The 21,481-nt window shown below is 56.6% G+C and overlaps 1 protein-coding gene across 14 annotated transcripts in view; it reads left to right on the top strand.

The window, feature by feature from the left end:
* LOC136319043 (tumor necrosis factor receptor superfamily member 22-like) overlaps window positions 1-21,481 on the top strand; it is a 124,931-nt gene that overhangs the window by 7,914 nt on the left and 95,536 nt on the right. The window contains exons 1-6 of one of the 14 annotated variants that reach the window (XM_066252306.1): window positions 10,841-10,928; window positions 14,453-14,573; window positions 15,928-16,056; window positions 17,846-17,957; window positions 19,429-19,502; window positions 21,181-21,363. In XM_066252306.1, coding sequence (XP_066108403.1) covers window positions 10,863-10,928; window positions 14,453-14,573; window positions 15,928-16,056; window positions 17,846-17,957; window positions 19,429-19,502; window positions 21,181-21,344 — 666 coding nt within the window. In that variant the 5' untranslated portion in view covers window positions 10,841-10,862 and the 3' untranslated portion in view covers window positions 21,345-21,363. Of the gene's footprint in view, window positions 1-2,848; window positions 2,966-3,370; window positions 3,466-3,806; window positions 3,918-4,292; window positions 5,131-10,840; window positions 10,929-14,452; window positions 14,574-15,927; window positions 16,057-17,845; window positions 17,958-19,428; window positions 19,503-21,180; window positions 21,364-21,481 lie in introns of those variants that run through there. The other 13 variants (XR_010728165.1, XR_010728160.1, XR_010728163.1 and 10 more) reach the window with 13 other exon arrangements.

The raw sequence follows: 21,481 nt of genomic DNA, 5'->3' as shown, positions 1-21,481 counted from the left end.
ATCAGAAGAGCTTCATTTTGGTCTCCTAAATTGGAAATGTTAGGACTAGGGACCCGGCTTCCGGGTCTGTGTGGGGCCAGCCGGTCGTGTGAGGGTTCTCGACTTTGTGCAGGGTAGGGCCCGGGGCCGCCGCCATCACTGCCAGGCACGTGCAGGTTCCCCTTAGATTCAGACAGATGGTAAAGAAACAGTGGAGCCAAAAAATAGTGGGCCATTCCTTTATTCTAGCCTCGCACCAGGGGACAAGAGACACACATAGGGAAAACACACTTCCCTCTTCATTCAGAGCTCCCAAAGCTGCTGACACATCTGGTTTCACAACCAGGAGGATCTTCTCCGGTTCCTCCTAGAATCAAGGGCTCCACCAGTCCCACAGCCCCTCACCTCTGGTTCCCCATCTGCCAACATGGCTTCTTACTCTGCAACACTGGCTTCTCTTTCTTCAGCCAAACATGGCTTCTCTCCCCCTCCTCCTTCTTCTCTCCTCTTATAACTTTTCCTGTGGGAAAGCCTCTCCTCCAGCAACATTAGCATAACTGTGGCCCTTCCCAAGCAGGAAGGTCATTAGCAATTTCAGAGATCACAAACCTGGCGCTGCCAGCACCATTTTCTAACACTAAAAGTGAGCAAACTCTAAAATCATATCATTTTTTTTTTTTTTTTTCTTTTCCATTTTTCTGAAGCTGGAAACAGGGAGAGACAGTCAGACAGACTCCCGCATGCGCCCAACCGGGATCCACCCGGCACGCCCACCAGGGGCAATGCTCTGCCCACCAGGGGGCGATGCTCTGCCCATCCTGGGTGTCGCCATGTTGCGACCAGAGCCACTCTAGCGCCTGAGGCAGAGGCCAAGGAGCCATCCCCAGCGCCCGGGCCATCTTTGCTCCAATGGAGCCTTGGCTGCGGGAGGGGAAGAGAGAGACAGAGAGGAAAGCGCGGCGGAGGGATGGAGAAGCAAATGGGTGCTTCTCCTGTGTGCCCTGGCCGGGAATCGAACCCGGGTCCTCCGCACGCTAGGCCGACGCTCTACCGCTGAGCCAACCGGCCAGGGCTCAAAAATCATATCTTACAAACTCCTTTGCCCCACGTGCCGGAAGACGCTCACAAGAAGAGTCCAGGTGACGTTGAGAGGAAGTTTCTTGAGGCCGGGGGACAGGGAGACAAGAAAGGGCCTAAAGTAGAAGCCAGCTAGAATAGCCCCACCTCGGAGAGAACCTGGCGGGGCTGCCTGGGCTCTTAAAGGAAAAGGGCCCTTGCAGACAGGTTCTGGGCACACCCTGGGGTCAGCCACCACTTCCCATTGTTTCTTGGGTGGCCGGTTTTGTGAGGACAGTTACAGTTTTACAGACACACACCCGGGAGTGGGTGTGTGGGCAGGGGCAGTGAAAGACAGAGGCTTGCTCCTGGGAGGAGAGCATACTGGGTCTTTTATTTTGAGGGTTTCTAAAGACTGGGAGTTTAGGGTTGGTCTTAGGAAAGAATTCCAATAGAATATTCACCAGCTTTAGACTGGTGTGCCACAATGAGGTTTATTCCCTTTGAGGAGCCACTGAGCCATTTCACCCGCAGGTGTTGTAAAGTACCAAAAGGCTACAGAATTAATATTAATATTTTAGGAGGCTTGGAGAACATTTTATTAATTTGGCTAAGGTGTGCAGAGAAACTGTGAAAATAGTCTCTGTGCTGTGTGATTGGTATAACCAGGATGGCTCTTGCCATTGTATTGTAAATGAAAAGGGAAGAAAAACATGGATTCCCTGACATTCCACCACACCTGTGGGGAAAGGAGTGAATGGCTAGCCAGGTGCAGGAAGAGAAAAGCCAAAATAAACCTTTTCTTATAACTATGAGCCATTTGCGGGCATTTGTCCCCACGGAAACTACCTCTCTTATGTAAATGCATGTGGTTAATACGTCTGACTCTGGACAGAGAGATGGGGGATGAACACTAGAAAATATAGGAAGGTCTTTTAATATGTAAAGAGATCTTTCTACCATTGTGTTGATTTGTTTTCTCCAAAAGCATGTATGGCTTGCAAATTATACATGGTCCTATCATGTTAAAGGACATATGACTATAACCAATAGTGGTAAAGGCCTCCTAAATACAATTTTTGCTTCTGTACTTCCCACTTTCAAAACTATAAAAACTAGGTAGAACAAAGGGCCAGCGTGCTCTCCCTCAGATTTCTGTTGGAGCTGCCGCTGCTTGGCCAAGCTAGACAATAAAGTTTTCATGTGTAAACAACGGACATTGTTCCTGTCTTTCATGTTTTGGGTCCCTCCGAATTTGGCTTAACACCTTTACTTCTTCATCCGTTCCTGAGTGTGGTTGGCAGCAATGACACTAATTGGACTTCTGAAATCTATCTCTCTGCACAACCAGTAGTCTCAGTCTGCCGGAAATTTTGTGCCGGTCCAAAGAGAGTTAATCACCCTGATGTTGTCTGAAGATTACAGACCCAGTGATCTTAGTCGAATTTGCATATGCTCCCGGTGATTTCTGCCTTAGTTGTCTGTCGCCAAAATAGTTCTCCTATTTTCACCAGCCCCCAAGTGTAATGAGGTTGAAAAGTGTGGGAGACAGGCTGTAATCTGACAAAGTCCTTATAGCCTAGGGCTCAGTTTAAGACTAAACTCTTCCCCTCACCCTTGACTGTTGCATGGGGAGTGGTGCACTCTTATGAGGATTCCCGTTTATGCCTCAGAGGTGTGACTTTATATCGGAGACTTCCTTATTTGCATAGGGCTCTGCACTATATAGTAAAGCAGACCAGGGTCTTTGCTTTTCTCTGGCTTGCCATCAGCTTGCAGAGGCCTCCCATCCCATCCTTTTTTTCTCTTTCAGTCTATTTCTTCATTCCGCACCGTTCTCACTCAGGACCTGGACCATTACTAGCTGCGCTGGTTTACGGCAGAAAAGCACTGATTTCAGACGTTTACCCTTTGGTTGGGAATGAGAAGTGTAAGCCGTTTGCACTTGGTGTAACACCCGGTGGCAGAGGCCAGGCAGGTTCATATTGGGTTCGGGTGGAGTAGAGGAGCTGTGGAACCAGCACTGGAAAACCTAGGCAAGGGCGGAGCAGCAACCAGGCAGGGAAACAGCTTTCCTGCAGCAGGTGAGCAAAGAGCGCTTGCCTGTCGTGCAGGCGCACAGGATACGCCCCCTGCGGGTGGCGAACAGCAATCTGCTGAAAACCACCCTACACAGTATCCTAGCACATGTCTCTGCCACGTGCATGCATTCATTAAGCCAAGTGCAAAAGTGAGCCTAAGACAGGTGTTTTCCCTACATTTGGTTACAGAAGATAAGGTTTTGTCATTTACTAGATGGTTGTAAACTGCTTGGCCATTTAACTGTCTGTCTCAGTTTCTACATCAAGAAAATAAGAGACAAGGGATCCCAGGCCTCACGTCATTGTCGCCCGAACACTGTGAACATCGAGTTAGAGCCACTGGACGGGGGTGAGTGAGGACCTGGGCTGCAGGGCGGGTCCCGGGGAGCCTGAGTTTGGACGGGGCGGGGCCGTTGTCCTCAGTCCCTGGTTGTCACCAGCGGGGGCTCCTCCTGCCCACCGAGTGGCCGGAAGGGAGAACACTCTGGGCAGCATCACAGTACCCTCTCCGTGATGCCCCGGACTCTGGGGCTGAGGGACGGGCTTGGGTAGAATCAGGGCCCCTCGTGCGTGGTGACTGGGGTGCCAGCCCCATCTCAGAGGGAGAAGGGGGCTGGGGCAGTGTGTCCGGGGGTCAGTGGGGAGAGCAAGTGGGCTGTAGCTTCCCCAACGTGATCCCTGCCTGGGTAGGGGATGACCGCTGTCTCCGCCTTCCCACCACGAAGGAGTCACCGGACACCTGCCATTAACCACCATCTGCTCTGTGTCCTCACAGGGAGTGGGGACGGAAGAGAACACATGGTGAGTCGCTTGTCCTCCCTGAGCAGAGTGCGGGTCCAGGTGGAGCCCCCTGTCCAGGGGCAGCCCAGCCCCACGTCAGGAAGTGGGCAGACCAGCTCCAGGAAGCCCCTCACTGCCTGAGTCTCAGCCCAACAGGAGCCGAGGGCCCTGAGCTGGAGGAGCCTGAGACTGGGAGGATTCGAGTCACAGTGGGGAAACTGAGGCACCCAACTGGCCTTGAGGAGCCCTGACCAAAGCCAGCTGAGCTGGCAGCAGGGACAGAGCTGAGACCAGAGTTCCCCCCCTGAGCCCTGGGATCCTTGGGCCCCTGTCCTCTGGGGGTGCGAGCCCCACCCGTGCTGACTCGCCCACCCAAGACAGGGCCTTGTTTTTCAGGTGTCTGGAGGCTCAGTGCCCGTCACGTCATTGAGACAGACCCGAGTCCCCACGACAGGAGACTGCAGCCTGTCTGCTGACAGCGTGGACGTGGAGTCTGAGACCCCAGTCCCCCCCAGGACCCCAGAGCGCCCAGTGGGGGTGGGTGGCTCACAGGCTGACGTAGATGAAGGAGGTCCCACGCTGGTGGTGCAGTCTCACCCGTCTTCATCCCCCTCGGCTTGAGGGTCAGGCTGGGGTCCCGATGGCTCTGGAACAAGTAGGGGGCCGTTTGCCACTTTGAAGGATAGTAACAGTGATGATGTCCTTCCCAGCCCAGCTGTCCCTCATCTCTTCTGTGTCAACTTAGTCATCAGAGCACCCCCTTCGGGGACAGCACCCCGAGTCAGTCAGGGGAGGATCCTGAGCGTAGGGAGGCCTCATGTGCCAGCTCCACCTCCTGAAGAGCAGCGGAGCCCCGCCTGAACACAGGTGTGTCCTACACACCCTCCCACAGCCAGGTGCCCACACTGTCACCAGCCAGTCCTCCAGGAGCTGTTTGATACATGGGGGTGGGGGGGGTGGGGGACAAAGGAGGGGTGTCGGCTACCCGAGGCCGCTGTCCACAGTTACTACAGACTCTTGTTCCCTCACAGTCTGGAGGCCAAGAGCCCAAGACCTCAGCGTCACGCAGCTGCGCTCCCTCCGGGGTCTCCCAGGACGACCCCTCCGCCCCTCCTGCTGGCTGGGTCCCAGAGCTGTCCCTCCTGTCTGTGCCTCTGTCCTGTGAAGGCTGTTTCCCCAGCTGCACTGCCTCCCTCTTGAGTGTTGTTATGGTCCTGCTGTCCTCACGCTGTTGAATAAAACTTTGTACTAAGTAAAGCAGCCTGAACTGGGGACCGGTTGGTTGGTGTTGGATTAGTGCCAACAGCCTCGAGTTGACAAGTCTGCAGATCTGGGGACGGTGGAGCAGGGTGTCCAGGATAACGAGAAACCGGATACCTGGATGGACAGGGAGTCCCTCCTAGGCGGAGGGAGCAGCCTGGGCCGGCCCTGGACCTGCAGGGGGACAGGTGTGGGGATGGACTGACTCATCCACCAGGTGGTCCTGTCGGGCCAGCATGGAGGGTCCGTGGTGCCAGACAAGGGACCTGAGACTTAGCCCTGATGGTGGGGAGGGGGGAGCCACCGGCCCCTCCGCTCACCCACCGCTGCCCTTGTGATGGACGGACCGTGCAGCTGATCCACAGGGCGCAGGGACCACCCAGGAACCCAAAAGGCAGCTGCCTACAGAGGTTTCCCCATGAGTGGCAGGTACTGGGACCCAGTGTGTGCACAGAAAGTTACAGCCAGGAGGAAGGGGACCCTTGGGAAGCACATGTCAGCTGGCAGCGTTGGTCAGAGGAATGAAAAGGTGGGGGAGGCCTCGGCACCCAGCGAGGGACATGGGCTGTGACCCCAACCCCCAGCCCTCACTCAGGATCTGGGGAGGCTGCAAGGTGGCCCCGAGCGAGTCTCGTCCTGATACTGGAACTTGTGAATGTGGCTTTAGGGAGGCACCATGCAGCTGAGATGAAGTTTAGGATTTGGAGGTGGGGACGTCCTCGTGGGTGGTCCTGTGTGCCCAGGGTCATCCCAGGGTGTTTATAAGAGGGAGGCAGGAGGCCACAGTGAGGGGAGTTGTGACAACAGACAGGCACAGAGCTGGCAGCGGTGGCGGAAGGAGCCAAGGGATGTGGGTGGCCCTCTAGGAGTCGGGAGCAGCGAGGACGCGGACTGTCCTGGGGCCTCCGGGAGGAACCAGCCCCGCAGACACCTTGACTCAGCCTGATGGGACTGACTTCAAACTTCTGATCTCCGGGACCTCAGAGAATAAACATCTTCTTTTCAGCCACTAACTCTGTCACAGAAGCAGTGGGGACCCAACCCGGTCTCACCGGGGAGAGTCAGTGCCGTCTCAAGAAACACATTTCTGAATTCATGGAAACCCTGTGGAGCCAGAGAAGAAACAATTCAGCCACTTTGGTAGGGCGACCAGAAAGTGATACAAACAGTGACACCAACGGCATTTCATTGCGGTTTTAAGAAATACAGAAACTGGGCCCTGGCCGGTTGGCTCAGTGGTAGAGCATCGGGCTGGCATATGAAAGTCCCGGGTTCGATTCCCGCTCAGGGCACACAGGAGAAGCACCCATCTGCTTCTCCACCCCTCCCCCTCTCCTTCCTCTCTGTCTCTCTCTTCCCTTCCCACAGCCAAGGCTCCATTGGAGCAAAGTTGGCCCGGGCGCTGAGGATGGCTCCATGGCCTCTGCCTCAGGTGCTAGAATGGCTCTGGTAGCAATGGAGCAACGCCCCACAGAGCATCACCCCAGATGGGCAGAGCATCGCCCCCTGGTGGGCATGCCGGGTGGATCCCAATTGGGCGCATGCAGGAGTCTGCCTGCCTCCCTGCTTCTCACTTAAGAAAAATTAAAAAGTCCCACTGTATTACTGGGAAGCGGTCCTAAAATTCCTATAGATAGAGCTTGGGATCTCAGCTCTGGAGTTAGTAGGAACCAGGAGGTGGGACTGAGGTCCAGTCCAGCACTGCCTGCTGTTGCTCAGAATAATTGGTTGATGATTCCTGGTGGAATCAGAATGTGCTGAGGAAACTCCCACAGGGCCTCTCCTGTTTGAGGGGTAGGGAGGGCGGTTGTCCTTTCCCTGAGTCACTGCCCTGGGGCAGACAGATATAGAATTTTTTCCCCCCCCCGATGTCTCAATGTCCTGCAATGCAGGTGAGTTCAGGAGCTGGCAGTTTTGCCAAATGAGAAAAAAAACTGTTTCGGAAAAGTAGGACATTTTCTAGCCCACGCTGCTGTGTAACACGTCCCGCATTTGGTTCAGAGCCCAGGTTCCTTCCCTCAGGGAGGAACAGTCTTCTGCCGCCACAAACAAGCCAATGTTCTCCCCAGGAGCTCTGCTGGGCAGGGAGCCAACCGGCAAAGATAGAACCAAGCCAGGAGCCAGAGCACCAACACTCTGCTCCTAAGGATGACGGCTGGCAGGGAGTGCGGGTGGGCTGAGCCCAGAGGAGCAGGAGGAGGGGTGGGCAGGGAGCACCGCTGGCCCTGAGGCTGGAGACAGACTGCACTGCTTTGCAGAAGGCCCTGGGGCCGCGGGTCGGGGAGGCTGGGGAGGCTGGGGAGGCTGGGGAGGCGAGCTGGGCCTCTGGCCGGGTCTGCAAGGGCCTTGTGCACATGGAGGGAGCTTAGGTCTGGCCTTTGGGTTTTGGAAGGATCAGCAGCCCCTCTCCCGTGGAGGAATGGAGGGAGGCAGGGAGACCAGTGAGGACATGGAGGCCTGGGCCCGTGGCCGCAGTGGGCAGAGGTGGGAGGACCGGGGTTGGTGCTGGTTCAGGAAGGGGAGTAAGAAGTGGAGGGGTTCAGTGTCAGTCTCAGGGGTGGAGGGAGATGCCATCCGTTCCCGGGACTCGTGTCCAGGTTTGGGGGTGAGACGCACTGTCCAGGACACCCCGTGGACACGTGACAACTAGACATCAGGGCTGCTCAGGAGGGAGGGGCTGGAGAGGTGATTGGGGGGGGGAGGCCTGTGGAGGAGTCCTGGGTCCCAGAGGGCCGCCCTCCCCCAGGGGTGGGGGGCCGGGTGCAGGTGCCTCTCTAGGGGTGCATTCCACACCTTTTCCAGCCCCCTGGGCAGGCCCAGAGCCCCCACAGGGCGTGGGGGGGACTCAAGGGGGAGCTGGAGGAGTCTCTGAGGGCAGGGTGTTCATAGAACAGGGCGGGGTGCTGGGTGCACCAGATTCCAGTGCTGCGGAGGGGCTGGGACCTGCCTCAGTGGGGACAGAGGACGGAGGCAGTGGAAGTGACCACAGGGGTTGAAGGCACAGCTTTCAGAGCTGATGGGAGGGGTGGGCAGCCAGGCAGTGTCCTGTCCTTCCGTCAGGACGGCCTGGGCTTCATGTGAATTTGGTCCATGCCTTTGCTGAGGGCTTGCCTGGTCCTACACAGTGACCCAGGTGACATCTGTGGTGTCAAGTGAGTTTCTCCCAAGGCCTCGTTTATCAGGTGGCCCCTTGGGCCCCATTCTCTCGAGTCACGGCCTGTGTGGTGTTCCGCTGAGCGGGCTTGTTGTGAGAGGGTCAGACACAGGACACCGTCCACCTTGTGAGACAGAGGGTCCCTGTGACCTCAGTGCCGGGAAGGAGGGCACTGGACGTGAGTGTCACCCTGTGGTCCACGAGGCTGCTCTAGACTGACTGAGAGACATGAGGGAGGCCCTGCCCAGAGTACGGGCTCCTGCTGAGCACTGTCTGTCTGTCTGTGTCCACGTCTGCTACCTCCCCTCCCCGCCTGCACACACACACACACATACACACACACACACACACACACACAGAGCAGCCCTCCTCTTGCCCCCTTCTCCTATGACTGATACATCCTCCATGTGGGTGCTGTTACCTCAGGTGCTGGGCCCAGGACTGACTTCTCCATGGGGAGCTGCGTGTAGCGACCTGCTGACTCCTCTCCGTGCAGATTCGAGGGAGGTCAGCCCAGGAATCACCGAGGGCAGGCTGGCGGCAGCACAGAGAACCCTTAGCAGCAACCCTCTGGCGGGAGTAGGCGGGAAGAAGGCAGCTCGGTGGCTGCAGATGGCCTGGTCGGGGAGGGGGGGCAGGCAGTTCCCAGACCCCCCCCCCCGTGGGCTGGTCTCGGGGTGGCACACACACAGTGGGGCACCGCACAGGCCGGCTGTGGACGAGGACTGAGGGGCAGCTGGGGGTGGGCGGGCCCTGACCAGGCCCCCAGTGGGGTGGGAGTGGTCACTGAGCTCAGGGGTGATTCCTGGCCCTGGTGGAGCTGCTGCCGTGAGGCTCTCAGAGCCCAGGTCAGATGTGTCGGGAGCGTGGGCCTGGCCGCAGGGGCAGCCAGACCCTGAAGGAAGGGCCGTGAGCACAGCCTGGCCTGGGACTCCGCTAAGGGGCCACAGTCTGGAGAGCAGGGAGCCCAGAAGAAAGCTATTGGGTGAGGTGCTACTTTGTGAGCCCTGCCTGGGCACAGGGACACCCTGACCTATTTCCAAGACTCAGAAACCCTGTTAGATTCCTGTTAGGGGGCCCCCTGCATTCTTCTCTCTCTCTTCCCCCTTTCTCTCTTTCTCCCCTCCCCTCCTATCCCCCCTTCTCTCTTTCTTCCCCTCCCCTCCCCTCCTGTCCCCCCTTCTCTCTTCCCTCCCCCTCCCCTCCTATCCCCCTTCTCTCTTCCTCCCCTCCTCCTTCCCTCATGTCCCCCTTCTCTCTTCCCTCCCCCTCCCCCTCCCCTCCTATCCCCCTTCTCTCTTCCTCCCCTCCCCCCTCCCCTCCTGTCCCCCCTTCTCTCTTCCCTCCCCCTCCCCTCCTATCCCCCTTCTCTCTTCCTCCCCTCCTCCTTCCCTCATGTCCCCCTTCTCTCTTCCCTCCCCCTCCCCTCCTATCCCCCCTTCTCTCTTCCCTCCCCCTCCCCTCCTATCCCCCTTCTTTCTTCCTCCCCTCCCCCTCCCCTCCTATCCCCCTTCTCTCTTCCTCCCCTCCCCCTCCCCTCCTATCCCCCCTTCTCTCTTCCCTCCCCCTCCCCTCCTATCCCCCTTCTCTCTTCCTCCCCTCCCCCTCCCCTCCTATCCCCCTTCTCTCTTCCCTTCCCCTCCCCTCCTATCCCCCCTTCTCTCTTCCTCCTCTCCCCCTCCCCTCCTATCCCCCTTCTCTCTTCCTCCCCTTCTCCTCCCCTCCTGCCCCCCTTCTCTCTTCTCTCCCCTCCTCCTCCCCTCCTGTCCCTCCTTTCTCTGTTCCCTCCCCTTCTCCTCCCCTCCTGCCCCTCTTCTCTCTTCCTCCCCTCCCCCACCCCTCCTGCCCCTCTTCTCTCTTCCTCCCCTGCCCACTTACCCCCTTTCTTCCCTTTCCTCTTTTCATTGGGTTTTCGGGGCTGTGTTTAGGGAGGGCCCCCTAGGGGGCAGGTTCTGAGACTGCTGGCCGGAGCACTTTGTGTTCACCCCGCCCGGGAGGAAAGGTTGGTCCCTGGGAGAGTCGGAGAGAACTGTGCTCTCAGACACCACCCCTGGTCACCCCTGGCCACCCCTGCCTTAGCACCATCCAAGGAGCAGCTCCAGGATGCTGTGGGCTGAGGGGCGAGGGAGGGACAGGTGTGGGTTTAGGGACGGTCCCTGGGCTGAGGTTGGAGCCAGCTGACCACTGGCATGTTTGTGCAGGTCGGTAGCTTAGCGTCCTTGTGCTGGTCCCGGGCTGGAGAGGACGAGCTCCTTCTTGTGCTTTGGCTTTGGGGCTTGTGCTGTCAGTGTCAGGGTGGCAGCAGGAGTCCTCGAGACACACACTTGGTTCCCTGCAGGGACCAAGCTGGATGGGGTGTGTCTGCTCTGAGCAGAAATTGCATGTTGAACCAAGGAGGCAAGTACTGTTTCACTTGTCGTTTATAAAGGCAGGGATGCACTTTTGAGCCTGTGACTAAGTGTTGGCCTCAATCCTAAGAGATAGAGATCTCATTTTTTGGGTGTAGGTATTTCTTGGAGTATACCCACACTGTAAGTGTTTCTGACCTGTGGATGTCATTCTGCACCATGTCTCTGGGAACTGCTGTCTCGTTGCTGCTGCTGCTGCCAGGAACCCAGGTGGGTTTGCACCCGGGGGACTCCGGGGAGGGAGATGCTGACAGCCCGGGGAACGTGGCCCAGACTGAGGAGAACCTGTCTTAGCTGTGGGGTCCAGAGAAAACCCCACAGTGTCCTGCACGCCCCACCCCCCTCCGGATCCCCAGCAGCTCCGGGCAGGGCTCTCCCCTCCCTCCCCCTTCCCCTTCCCCCAGTGGACGGGTGGGGTCCTTGGAGGTCTCAGGGCCCCCGGTGCTGTGTCTGGGCTGTTGCTGTTCACTCCCTGGCAGGCAGGGTCTCCTCCCCTGAGGAACCTTCTCCTCCCGGACCCCACACCGTCCCCAACACCCCGCTCCTCAGCGTGGCTTGAGCTCAGCCATCAGGGATCACAGTCCCTGAAGGGAGAGGGAGGGACAGACTGGGTCTGGGGCTTCTCTGCTGGGCTGAGTCGGAGCCCTGTGACAGCTGGGTGTGTGTGCCAGGTCAGCAGGCGAGTGTCCCTGTGCTCAAAGGGGCTGGAGCAGAGACACTACTCTCCGGGAACCAGCCTGCCGGACTCTGAGGGCTGGAAACCCCGACACCCGCCCCTCCTCCGCCCGGTGAAGCCACAAGTGAACACTCTGGGTTGGGGAGGACACGGGTGCTCATCATGGTGGAGGTGACCGCCTCCAAGCTCCTTTCTCAGAGTGGCGTTTTTGGTTCATGGACACTTTGACAGACTCACATGGGTACGGTCTGTAGAGCACCCCTGAGCACCTGTGTTCACCCCCTGGGTGTGGACCCCACCGTGAATACTACACAGCCCAGCTGTCCTTCCTCGGGTGGGGGGAGGGGCAGACGCATCCGACCCCTGTTCCCAGGAATCTGGAGGCCACTGCCGGATCCCAGCACAGGGTCCTCACTTGCAGCGGGTGCTCCCAGAAGTCTCTGCTCCCCACACCTCGCTCTGCAGTGCTGCTGGGCTCACAGTAGGAGGGGCTACGAGGTATCCTCACCCCCTTCTTTTATGAGGAAGAGTTTGGGAAGCATCCATGTAAATTCTTTAAATGTTTGATAGAATTCACCAGTCAAGCCATCTAATTGAGGGCTGGTCTTTGTTGGGAGTTTTTGTTCATGTTCTTTGTTTTTGTTTTTTGTTTTTGTGACTGACTCAGTCTCCTCGCTGGCTAGAGGCACGTACAGGTTTTCTGTTTCATCATGGTTCCCTGTTGGTAGGTTATGTGTTCCTAGGACTTTTTCCACTTCATCTGGTTGTGCAATATTTTTTTTTTTTTTTTTTTTTTTTCTGAAGCTGGAAACAGGGAGAGACAGTCAGACAGATTCCCGCATGCGCCCGACCGGGATCCACCCGGCACGCCCACCAGGGGCGGTGCTCTGCCCCCCAGGGGGCGATGCTCTGCCCATCCTGGGCGTCGCCATATTGCGACCAGAGCCACTCTAGCGCCTGAGGCAGAGGCCACAGAGCCATCCCCAGCGCCCGGGCCATCTTTGCTCCAATGGAGCCTCGGCTGCGGGAGGGGAAGAGAGAGACAGAGAGGAAAGCGCGGCGGAGGGGTGGAGAAGCAAATGGGCGCTTCTCCTATGTGCCCTGGCCGGGAATCGAACCCGGGTCCTCCGCACGCTAGGCCGACGCTCTACCGCTGAGCCAACCGGCCAGGGCTGGTTGTGCAATATTTTGGCACACAACTGTTCATTGTACTATTTTTATAGTCTTTTTTACTTGAGTAGGATTAATTGCAATTCCCCACTGTCCCCTCGTTTCTGGGGGCCTAGCATGTGGTCTGTGCTGGAGGAGTCTGTGTCCACAGAGGAAGAACATTTGCCTGCAGGGCCCTGGGTATGTCTGGGAGGTCCGGGGGTGGGCTGTGTGGTTCCGGCCCTCCGTTCCCTTACTTACCTGCTGTCTGAGTCGTCTGTCCTGCTTTGCAGGTGGGGGATTGGACCCCAACTCCTCCTGAAGGACTGTCTACGCCCTTCACGTCTGTCAGCTCTGCCTCACGTGTGCTCAGGGTCTGTCATTAGGATGGACATCTGTACTTGTTTCCTCTTCTTCTACACTGACCCTTTTACCAACATCTAGTGTCCTCCTCTGCCTCTCGTAGCACTTCCTTACCCAGCATGCACTTTGTCTGCTCCGGGGGCCCCTCCCTCTCCCCCTGGTTACTACGTGCATCTAATATCACTTTCCCTCCGTTCCCTTTCATCTCTGTGTGCATCTGGACAGAGAGGGCGTCTCTTGTAGACAGCGTGTAGTCGATCATTTATTAAATCCATCCTGCCAATCTCTGTCTTTTGATGGGAGAGTTTAATGCATTTACATTTAATGTAACTGCTTTTTTAAAAATTTATTTATTTATTTATTCATTTTTAGAGAGGAGAGAAAAAGGGAGAGAGAGAGAGACAGAGAGAGCAAGGAGCAAGAGATAGAGAGAGAGAGAAGGGTGGAGGAACTGGAAGCATCAACTCCCATATGTGCCTTGACCAGGCAAGCCCAGGGTTTCGAACTGGTGACCCCAGCATTTCCAGGTCGACGCTTTATCCACTGCGCCACCACAGGTCAAGCCAATGTAATTGTTTTTGAGGATGGACTTACTTCTGCCACTTTGCTGTTTGGGGGTCAGCTGCTTGTGGCCACCCTCCCCATCACTTTCCGTCCTGAAATCAAGCAGGGCCTGAGCACACTCACCACACAAATGCTGTCCCCAACCATGTTGTCACGTCCCTAAACCCTCTGGGTGCTCAAAGGCTGCCACTCACATTACTGGGGCGGCCCTCCCCACAACCTGCCTGCTGCTGCCACCCCGAGAATGCTTCTCCCTTTGGGGGGAGCGTGGTTGCCCAGACCCACTAAAGGGCCCCTCTGAGCACCTCAGGACAGCGCAGTCTCTTCCTGTTTCTGCCAGGTCCACCCCCTCCTCCGTCAGGGACCTGCCTGTCCCTTTGTGCGTCCCAACTCAATGGGTGCCCTCGGTTTCAATATATATATATTTTTATTGACTTTAGTGAGAGAGGAAAGGAGAAAGAGAGACTTTTGTTCCTGTATGTGCCCTGACCGGGAATTGAACTGGCAACCTCTGTGCTTTGGGACGACGTGCTAACCAATTGAGCTGTCTGGCCAGGGTCAACCTCTGTCCCACTTTGATGCTTGGTCACCCCAGATCAAGTTTTTGCTGATGTTGATGTTGTTACTAAATTACCCTTCCTTATAGAACTGTACATAGTAACCGGTTCCACCTCAGGGAATGGAATGAGAAACGGCTCACTTCCTGTCCCCACATGTGGAGCCAGTGAGCTTAGGACCTTCCCACTCGCGGGACAGCAGACACAGGAGCCCTGTTCCTGTGGGCGGGGCATGGGAGGTGAGGAGTCAGGCTCCTCAGTGAGGTAGTCTGGGGTGGAGACCCAGCTCCATAGCCCCTGATGCTTACAGCTGACATTGGGGTTAATGAGCTGTGAGGTCGGCACAGCTGAGAGGCACGCCCACCATAGCTCAGGGGACACACAGTAGAGTGGCTATTAGTGAACTGTGTGCTGTCCTTTTCCAGCTGACGATGACGATGAGCACCATGAATGGCCTGGTCTCTGCACAGAGCCACCTCCTGACCAGCCGCTGTGGACCCAACGAGTACTGGGCTGCCGGCCTCTGCTGCCCGCTGTGCCCCGCGGGTGAGTCCCGGAGGGTTCTGTCCAGTGAGACCCTGGAATAAATGCCCATCAGCCGTGTGACAGGACGTTCTTCTAACTGTGCAGCGTGGGGAAGGGGCTGCACCAATGTGTGGGAGGGGCCCAGGAAACACCTTCCAGAGGGGACACTGGCCGAGGGAGGTGCCCGTGGGTCAGTGTGCGCCCTCAGGTGCCTTCAGAGGATCCTGCAGTGTTCTGCGGGAGGACTCAGCCTGGGAGCCCCCATGGCCCTCGTGCTCCGGGCTCCGATGGGGCAGAGGGTTGTGAGCGGGCTGGGGGGCAAAGATATGGCTACTGTCTGGTGGTTTCACTGGCCCTGGACACCAAGCGCGTCCTTGAGGGCCCCAGTATCTGCCTGAGTGAGGGGGAGTCCCTCTGCTTCCCAGCACCGCCGTGGGAGGAGCCAACACAGGGTGGGCTCCCCGGGCTCAGGGAGGCTGGGCCAAGCCCCTCTGTCCCTGGTCCTTTCCTAGAATGCGGTGGACCAGCGCAGCTCATAACTCTGGGTCTTGAGTGAGAATGGTGCAGAATAAAGAAAACAGACTTATTAAGAAAAAGGGATGGGGGATGTGAGGGCGATCTGGCTGCGACATGTGTCATCCCATTGATCGCCAGGGTTGACTCGGCTGATCTGGCTGGCTAGGCGGGCGTCCCCCTCCTCCCTCACCGCTCCATGTGCATCCCTCCCGAAGCTGCGCGCTCGAAGAGGACGACCTTCCCCGATAGAGGATAGGGCTGTTCTTCGGTCAAGGGTATATGAGTAGCTGCGCTCCCCTGCTAGAACCTCCAAACAAGTCTCAAGAAAAAGGGATGGGTTCAGGAGGACTCTTCCATGCTGATGGCAATATCGGAGTGCCCCATAGCCCCAGTTTGCCTTATTATATAGCCATATGCAAATCAAGGAAGTCCTTGATACAAAGTTACACATCTGAGCCCAAAACAGGGACTCTCCCAAGGCATAAATAGGAATCCCCCCACCATGCACAAGGGAAATCAACCAACATCTGAATCAAAAGAAGAGAAGAATGTAAATTGCTTCCAGCACTTAAGGAAGCAAGTGAAGTGGGTGCAAATATTCAACATCACAGGCAATATGGAGGTGTGGGGGGGAGACCTTAGCCTTTTGCTAAGCCTCGAATCTACTAGGCTTTTGCCACTTGCAGGCTACAACACTAGAAGTTGTAGAAATCCCAAGATTACTTGAATTCAAAACCCGGACACAATTACTTGTGATTTCTCATTGGAGAGGCCGGGCCCAGGGATGGGGTGGGCAGGACGCACAGTGGGGATGCCAAGTGGTCTGGGAGGGTCTGAGCGCAGCACTGACCCTTCACAGGAGAGTATGTCTGTGAGCCCTGCAGCAGCCCCCACACTCAGGGGACGTGTGAGAAGTGTGACAGAGGGACGTACACAGCGTTCCCCAACGGCCTGGAGTCCTGCTTGCCGTGCTCCACCTGCTCCGAGGGTGAGTCTCCCACGGACACCTGCTGCCCCTTGACCCCGCAGTGGCCAGGCCAGGAGTGTGTCCCTAAGGAGTCCTTCACCTCAGCCTCAGTATTTAGCCACAAGGATGAGCACTGTTTAGCCATGAAACTTAAGAAGAAGCCAGGTGCCCACTCAGCCAGCCTCTGGTAAAGAAGGGACATAGTGGTCACCAAGCTCAGGGCTCCCAGTCACTGCAAGGAAGTGGCTGCAGGAGGCTCAGCAGTGGACAGAGAGCTCCCCACACGGCGGCAGTGAGAAGGGGACAGAACCCACAGTTACACTCGGTCAGATCCTCAGCAACGTTGTTTCCATTTGAATCACTTCGTTCAAATCGGAAGTTAGTCAATGGACCACAGGCCCATAGAGGTGGGAAGGCAATTGCTATGCTTCAGTGAATGAGGGATTGTTTATTATGCAAATTTCAAGACAGATGAAAAAATTAAAAGACTAGAACATGGGGCACCTGCAATTAAACAGTTGGTGGTGTGGAATCACATTTGGGTGTGCATGGACATCATTTGTGTACGTGTGTGTTTGTGAGCATGTATACACGTGTATGTGTGTGCATGTGTGTGTGACTGTGTGTGTGCAGGAGTGTGTGTGAACCACTTCAGTGTCAGCTGCAGATGTCACAGTATTCCACGCCTAGACTCCAGCATCCACACCTCCTAGGGACACACACATTCTCGCACAGATCGGGGTGCGGTCCCCCATTCGGGAGAGTCAGCGGTGATTCCCAACATCCAGGCCAGACTCGGACTTACTGTCCATCAGTATTTCTTTAAGAACTGCCCTCGCTGCTCGTCTGCAGGGAAAGGAGTGGACAGCTCTAGCCCTCAGGCCCGCAGGACTCACCCCCTAGGTGAGGCTGAGGCTGGATCTTCCTGTCCCCACACTCAGACCATGACGACCTAACCTCAGAGGATCCCAGCTGTGACATCTGCACCTGCACTGTCCCCATTGGCACTGAGTTCCGTAAACGTGGTTAAAAGGGGGAAATCCAGTGGGAAAACCACATTTAATGTTTCTGTAGACACAAAAGTGTACACACCATCTTGATGAAGAGGAGGAGTTAGATTTTTCTTTCTTTTTTTTTTTTTTTGTATTTTCTGAAGTGAAAAGCAGGGAAGCAGTCAGACAGACTCCAGTATGCGCCTGACTGGGATCCACCCGGCATGCCCACCGGGGAGTGATGCTTTGCTCATCTGGCGTGTTCCTCTGTTGCAACTGGAGCAATTCTAGCACCTGAGGTGGAGGCCATGGAGCCATCCTCAGCGCCGTGGCCATCTTTGCTCCAATGGATCCTTGGCAGCGGGAGGAGAAGAGAGAGACAGAGAGAAAGGAGAGGTGGAAGGGTGGAGAAGCAGATGGGTGCTTCTCCTGTGGCTGGGAATTGATCCTGGGACTTCCGTATGCCAGGCCGACACTCTGCCACAGAGTCAACCAGCCAGGGCCAATAAGTTAGTTTTAAAAAGGAAACTCCCTGTGGGGTCCCTGTGAGACTCTGGTTCCTGATTTACTCATGTAACCAAGTCTTCTGAGCCCGCACCCAGCTCACCGTGTGTGCCCTGGGAGACAGGTGTGTGAAGAGGTGGCGGGGACGTCCCCAACAGGGTTACAACAACCCTTGGGACCATTCTGTGCATCCCCTGTGGCCGGCTGGGTCCCTGCTGGGGCCACAGAGCTTCCAGCCCCGATGGCCATGTAGGTCCTCATGTCCACATGAAGACTGACCCCCTGGGACTGACCCTGTCTTTCCTGAACTGCAGACCAGGAGGAGGTGGCACCGTGCACACCGACCAGCAACCGGAGATGCCAGTGTCGAACAGGCCGTTTCTACCACAGCCCCGACTCCCCTGAATTCTGCAGACCTTGTAGCACGTAGGTGCCTCTCTGCCAGGTGCTGTGGGCGGGGTCAGAGGTGGCTCTGGGCCTGGGCTTGTGTGGGTTGATCTTTAGGAGCTGAGAACCAGGACATGTGACTCTCGACCTGGTGAGACAGCCCAGCACCAGCCCAGAGTCCTCTCTGCCTCCAGCCAGTGGTTCTCTTTTTTCTTACCCCTGCAAATCCACAGACTGCGTTAACTCACGGTGCTCCATATCCGGACTCATTCTATTTCCCACAGTGCTGGTTTCTGCTTCCTAAAGATTTCTGACTGCTTCTCCTATTTTAGTGTATAACTGGCCTTTCTAAAGCCTCACTTTTCCCGAGCTGTCCATCACCTTCTGTCTGTCATCCATCATGGAGCTTGTGTCCCTGGGACCCCAGCTGGACTCACCACTCCCTGCTCCCTGCAGCCAGGACACATCTACCCTTCCCACCTCCTGGGCTCTGCCCACCGCCTCCTCTTTCTAGACGGCTCCTTTGTTTTGCTGGAGCAGATCCTGATGTCACACCCTGGGAAAGGATGCCACATGTGCATGGACTTTGGGCTGTTGGCTTTTACAAATGTCTGTTTTCCGCCCTCTCAACTAATGACCATCTGTGTGCAGAATTCTGGGGACATCTCACCAGGGTCCTCTGGCACCCGAGTTACTGACCAGCTGCCCACCATTTCACCCAGGGGCGCTGCAGTGTACAGGACCCAGGACTTGTCTGTCCCTCCTTGTCCGAGGCTGTAGAACATGTTCAGTGGATAGAAAGCTACGTGGCAGGCTGCTGGCTTCCGGTTCCTAAAAGGGTGTCTGTCTCCCCTGGAGATTTCCTCAGTGATTTTTTTATTATGACTCTACAGTTTGAGTTATAAGAATAAGCGTCACGCACTCCCAAAACAAAATGGGGAACCCCGTGATGGTGACAAGCATGGGGCTGGTGACTTGGTGACAGGGAAGGTATAACCCTCCCCTGTGGGGCAGAGATCTGAGCAGTGAGGTTCAGGTCATTTGCAAGTAAAGCCTTCATCCTGGATCTGAGCAAACCTGCCCATGACTTCAAACGTGTGGCAGTGGATGATACCCCTAACTCAGCATCAGTTAGCAAGGAAAGTCTGAATTCCTGAGCCTTTGTTAAAAGCAGGACAAATTCGCTTTTCCTTCAGTTCACAGGCCTGCAGAGAAGGTCATGGATATGCATAGAAGGAAAACACATCAGCTGTCCTCCTAGTGAGGATGTGGGTGATGACATCTGGGATGCTGTTCTGGGGGGACAGCCTCGTGGGACCTCTGTGTGTCCAGGGCCCCAAGTGGGGCCTCTGATCACGGCTCACAGTGCTCCCCAAAAGGGCTTGGCAGAAGCCCCCGCTGGGAGCCACTCCTGTCTGTCGGTGACAGTGTGGACCGGGGACCTGGGACCTGGGCAGAGCTGGGCAGACTGGGGGTGGGGGGAATACTGAGTGTGTCTCCCTCCCGACAGGTGTCCCAAAGGGCAAGTCGTCCTGCATCCATGCAACTCCACGGCGGACACCGTGTGCGGCTCGCCTCGTCCAGGTGAGAGCGTTGTTGTTAGTATGTATTTTTATCAGGAAGAAATGTAAATGAACCATTTTCAAGTGAACAGTGTACTGGCTCTAGTCCCGCCCCCTCTGTCTGGTTCTGACGGCTCACAGCACCCGTCACACAGCAGCTCTCCCTGCCTCGGCCCCAGCACCCCGGTCTGCTCTCTGGGACGCGTCTCCCTACTCTGGGCGTGTCTGAGAGATGTCTCCCTACTCTGGGCGTGTCTGAGAGAGGCCTCGCGGGGCTCGTGTGTGAGCTCTCCCTCCAGTGTGGCGTCTCCAGGTCCTTGCTTGTTGCAGAGCGTGCCCGAGGGTCCCTGCTCTCTGGCCCAGCAGCACGCAGCCGTGTGCACTGGGGTGCCCCACATTCTGTTATCACTCATCTGTTAACGGCCGTGGAGAAATTCTTAAACAAATAAATGCTTGGGCCTGGACTGTTTGATGGAAAGGGCTATTTCTGAATAAATGATGTTCAGGAAACTGGACATCCTCAGACCAAGAAAGACCAGAAAATTAAGTTTCATGATCCAGATACCAAAGTGTAAGAAGGAAACCATCAAACTTGTAGAAGAAAATGAGAAATACTTCATGACATTGTATTTGAGTCCCACTGGTCACCGGATACACAGCCCGACACCGGACGTCCCCCCAGGGTGGACATCAGAGCATCACTGCCTCACACACCCACGTGGTCAAATGATCCCTCAGACCCCTCTGACACGGACCACCAGAACTCCACCTGTGGGAGGGGTCAGGCCCACTGCCCTCAGGGTGCCAACCTGGGGCGTCTCCCGCCCATCCCAGCTCACGCTGGGCTCAGCTGACCAGACCGGGCAGGTGGAGAGCTGCCTGCCCACTGGGCCTCGGCCCCGGTTGCCGTGTTGCTGGCCCAGCGAGCGGAGATGCGGGTTTGTTCGCTCTTCTCCCAGTTTTATGGAGATGCCGTCGACCATCCGCCCTGTGTGGGTCCAGAGGGAACGGCACAGTGACGTGACTGGTGCACACTGTGACCGGTCACCACACTCAGCTGTCATCCGTCCCCTCATGTGGACGCAGTAGAAGAAGGAGCAGGACTTGCGTTTCTCCTTGTGCTGAGGACGTAGCGTCCGCTCTGAACAGCTTTCCCACTCAGCCCATGGCGGTGTCGCTGCAGCCGCCCCGTGTCCCTCACTCCCGGGACTACAGCACAAGTTCAGAGCTGCTGACCCCTCTCCCAGCTCCCCCAGCCTCACCTCTGACCTCTTTGTCTGTCAGTTTGCTTTGTTTCTAGAGTCCCCATAACACGAGACCCTCCAGCCCTTGTCTGTCTGTCTGTCTGTCTGTCTCCTCTCACTGAGCACAGTGTCCTCAAGGTCCTTCCCTGTCCTTACACGTGGCAGGATTTCCATCTTTGTTATGGGGAATAATATCCGGGTGTGTGTGCGTGTGCGTGTGCATGTGTGTGCGCACACAACGTCTCTATTCCTCCCTCCGTCCTCGGACACTTCCGTGGTTCCGTGTCTGGTCTTGTGAGCACTGCTCCCTGATCACGGGGTGCAGACATCTCACCCGTGTTTGCGTTTCCTCCGGGTGTGTTCCGTCAGGCGTCACTGGGCTGCTGTCCTGCGTCCCGCGGCTGCTGAGGGAGCGCTCAGAGTTGACCTTGCTGGGACCTTGTCTGTCCTTCCCAGTTTCAGAGAGCAGACACCGGTTTATTGTCATCTGGATTCCTGTCCTTCTGGCTGCTGCTGTGCTGCCATTTTTGATGCCCATCGTTTATTTCTACATCAAGAAAATAACAGACAGAGGATCCCAGGCTTCACATCACTGTCGCCCGAACACTGTGAACATCTAGTTAGAGCCACTGGACGGGGGTGAGTGAGGACCTGGGCTGTGGGGCGGGTCCCGGGGAGCCTGAGTTCAGACGGGGCGGGGCCGTTGTCCTCAGTCCCTGGTTGTCACCAGCGGGGGCTCCTCCTGCCCTCGGAGTGG

The sequence above is a fragment of the Saccopteryx bilineata genome, chromosome 1 (genome assembly GCF_036850765.1).
Source record: "Saccopteryx bilineata isolate mSacBil1 chromosome 1, mSacBil1_pri_phased_curated, whole genome shotgun sequence".
Lineage (NCBI taxonomy): Eukaryota > Metazoa > Chordata > Mammalia > Chiroptera > Emballonuridae > Saccopteryx > Saccopteryx bilineata.
The sequence above is the reverse complement of the archived record's forward strand: the minus strand, read 5'-3'. Positions and strand labels throughout refer to the sequence as shown.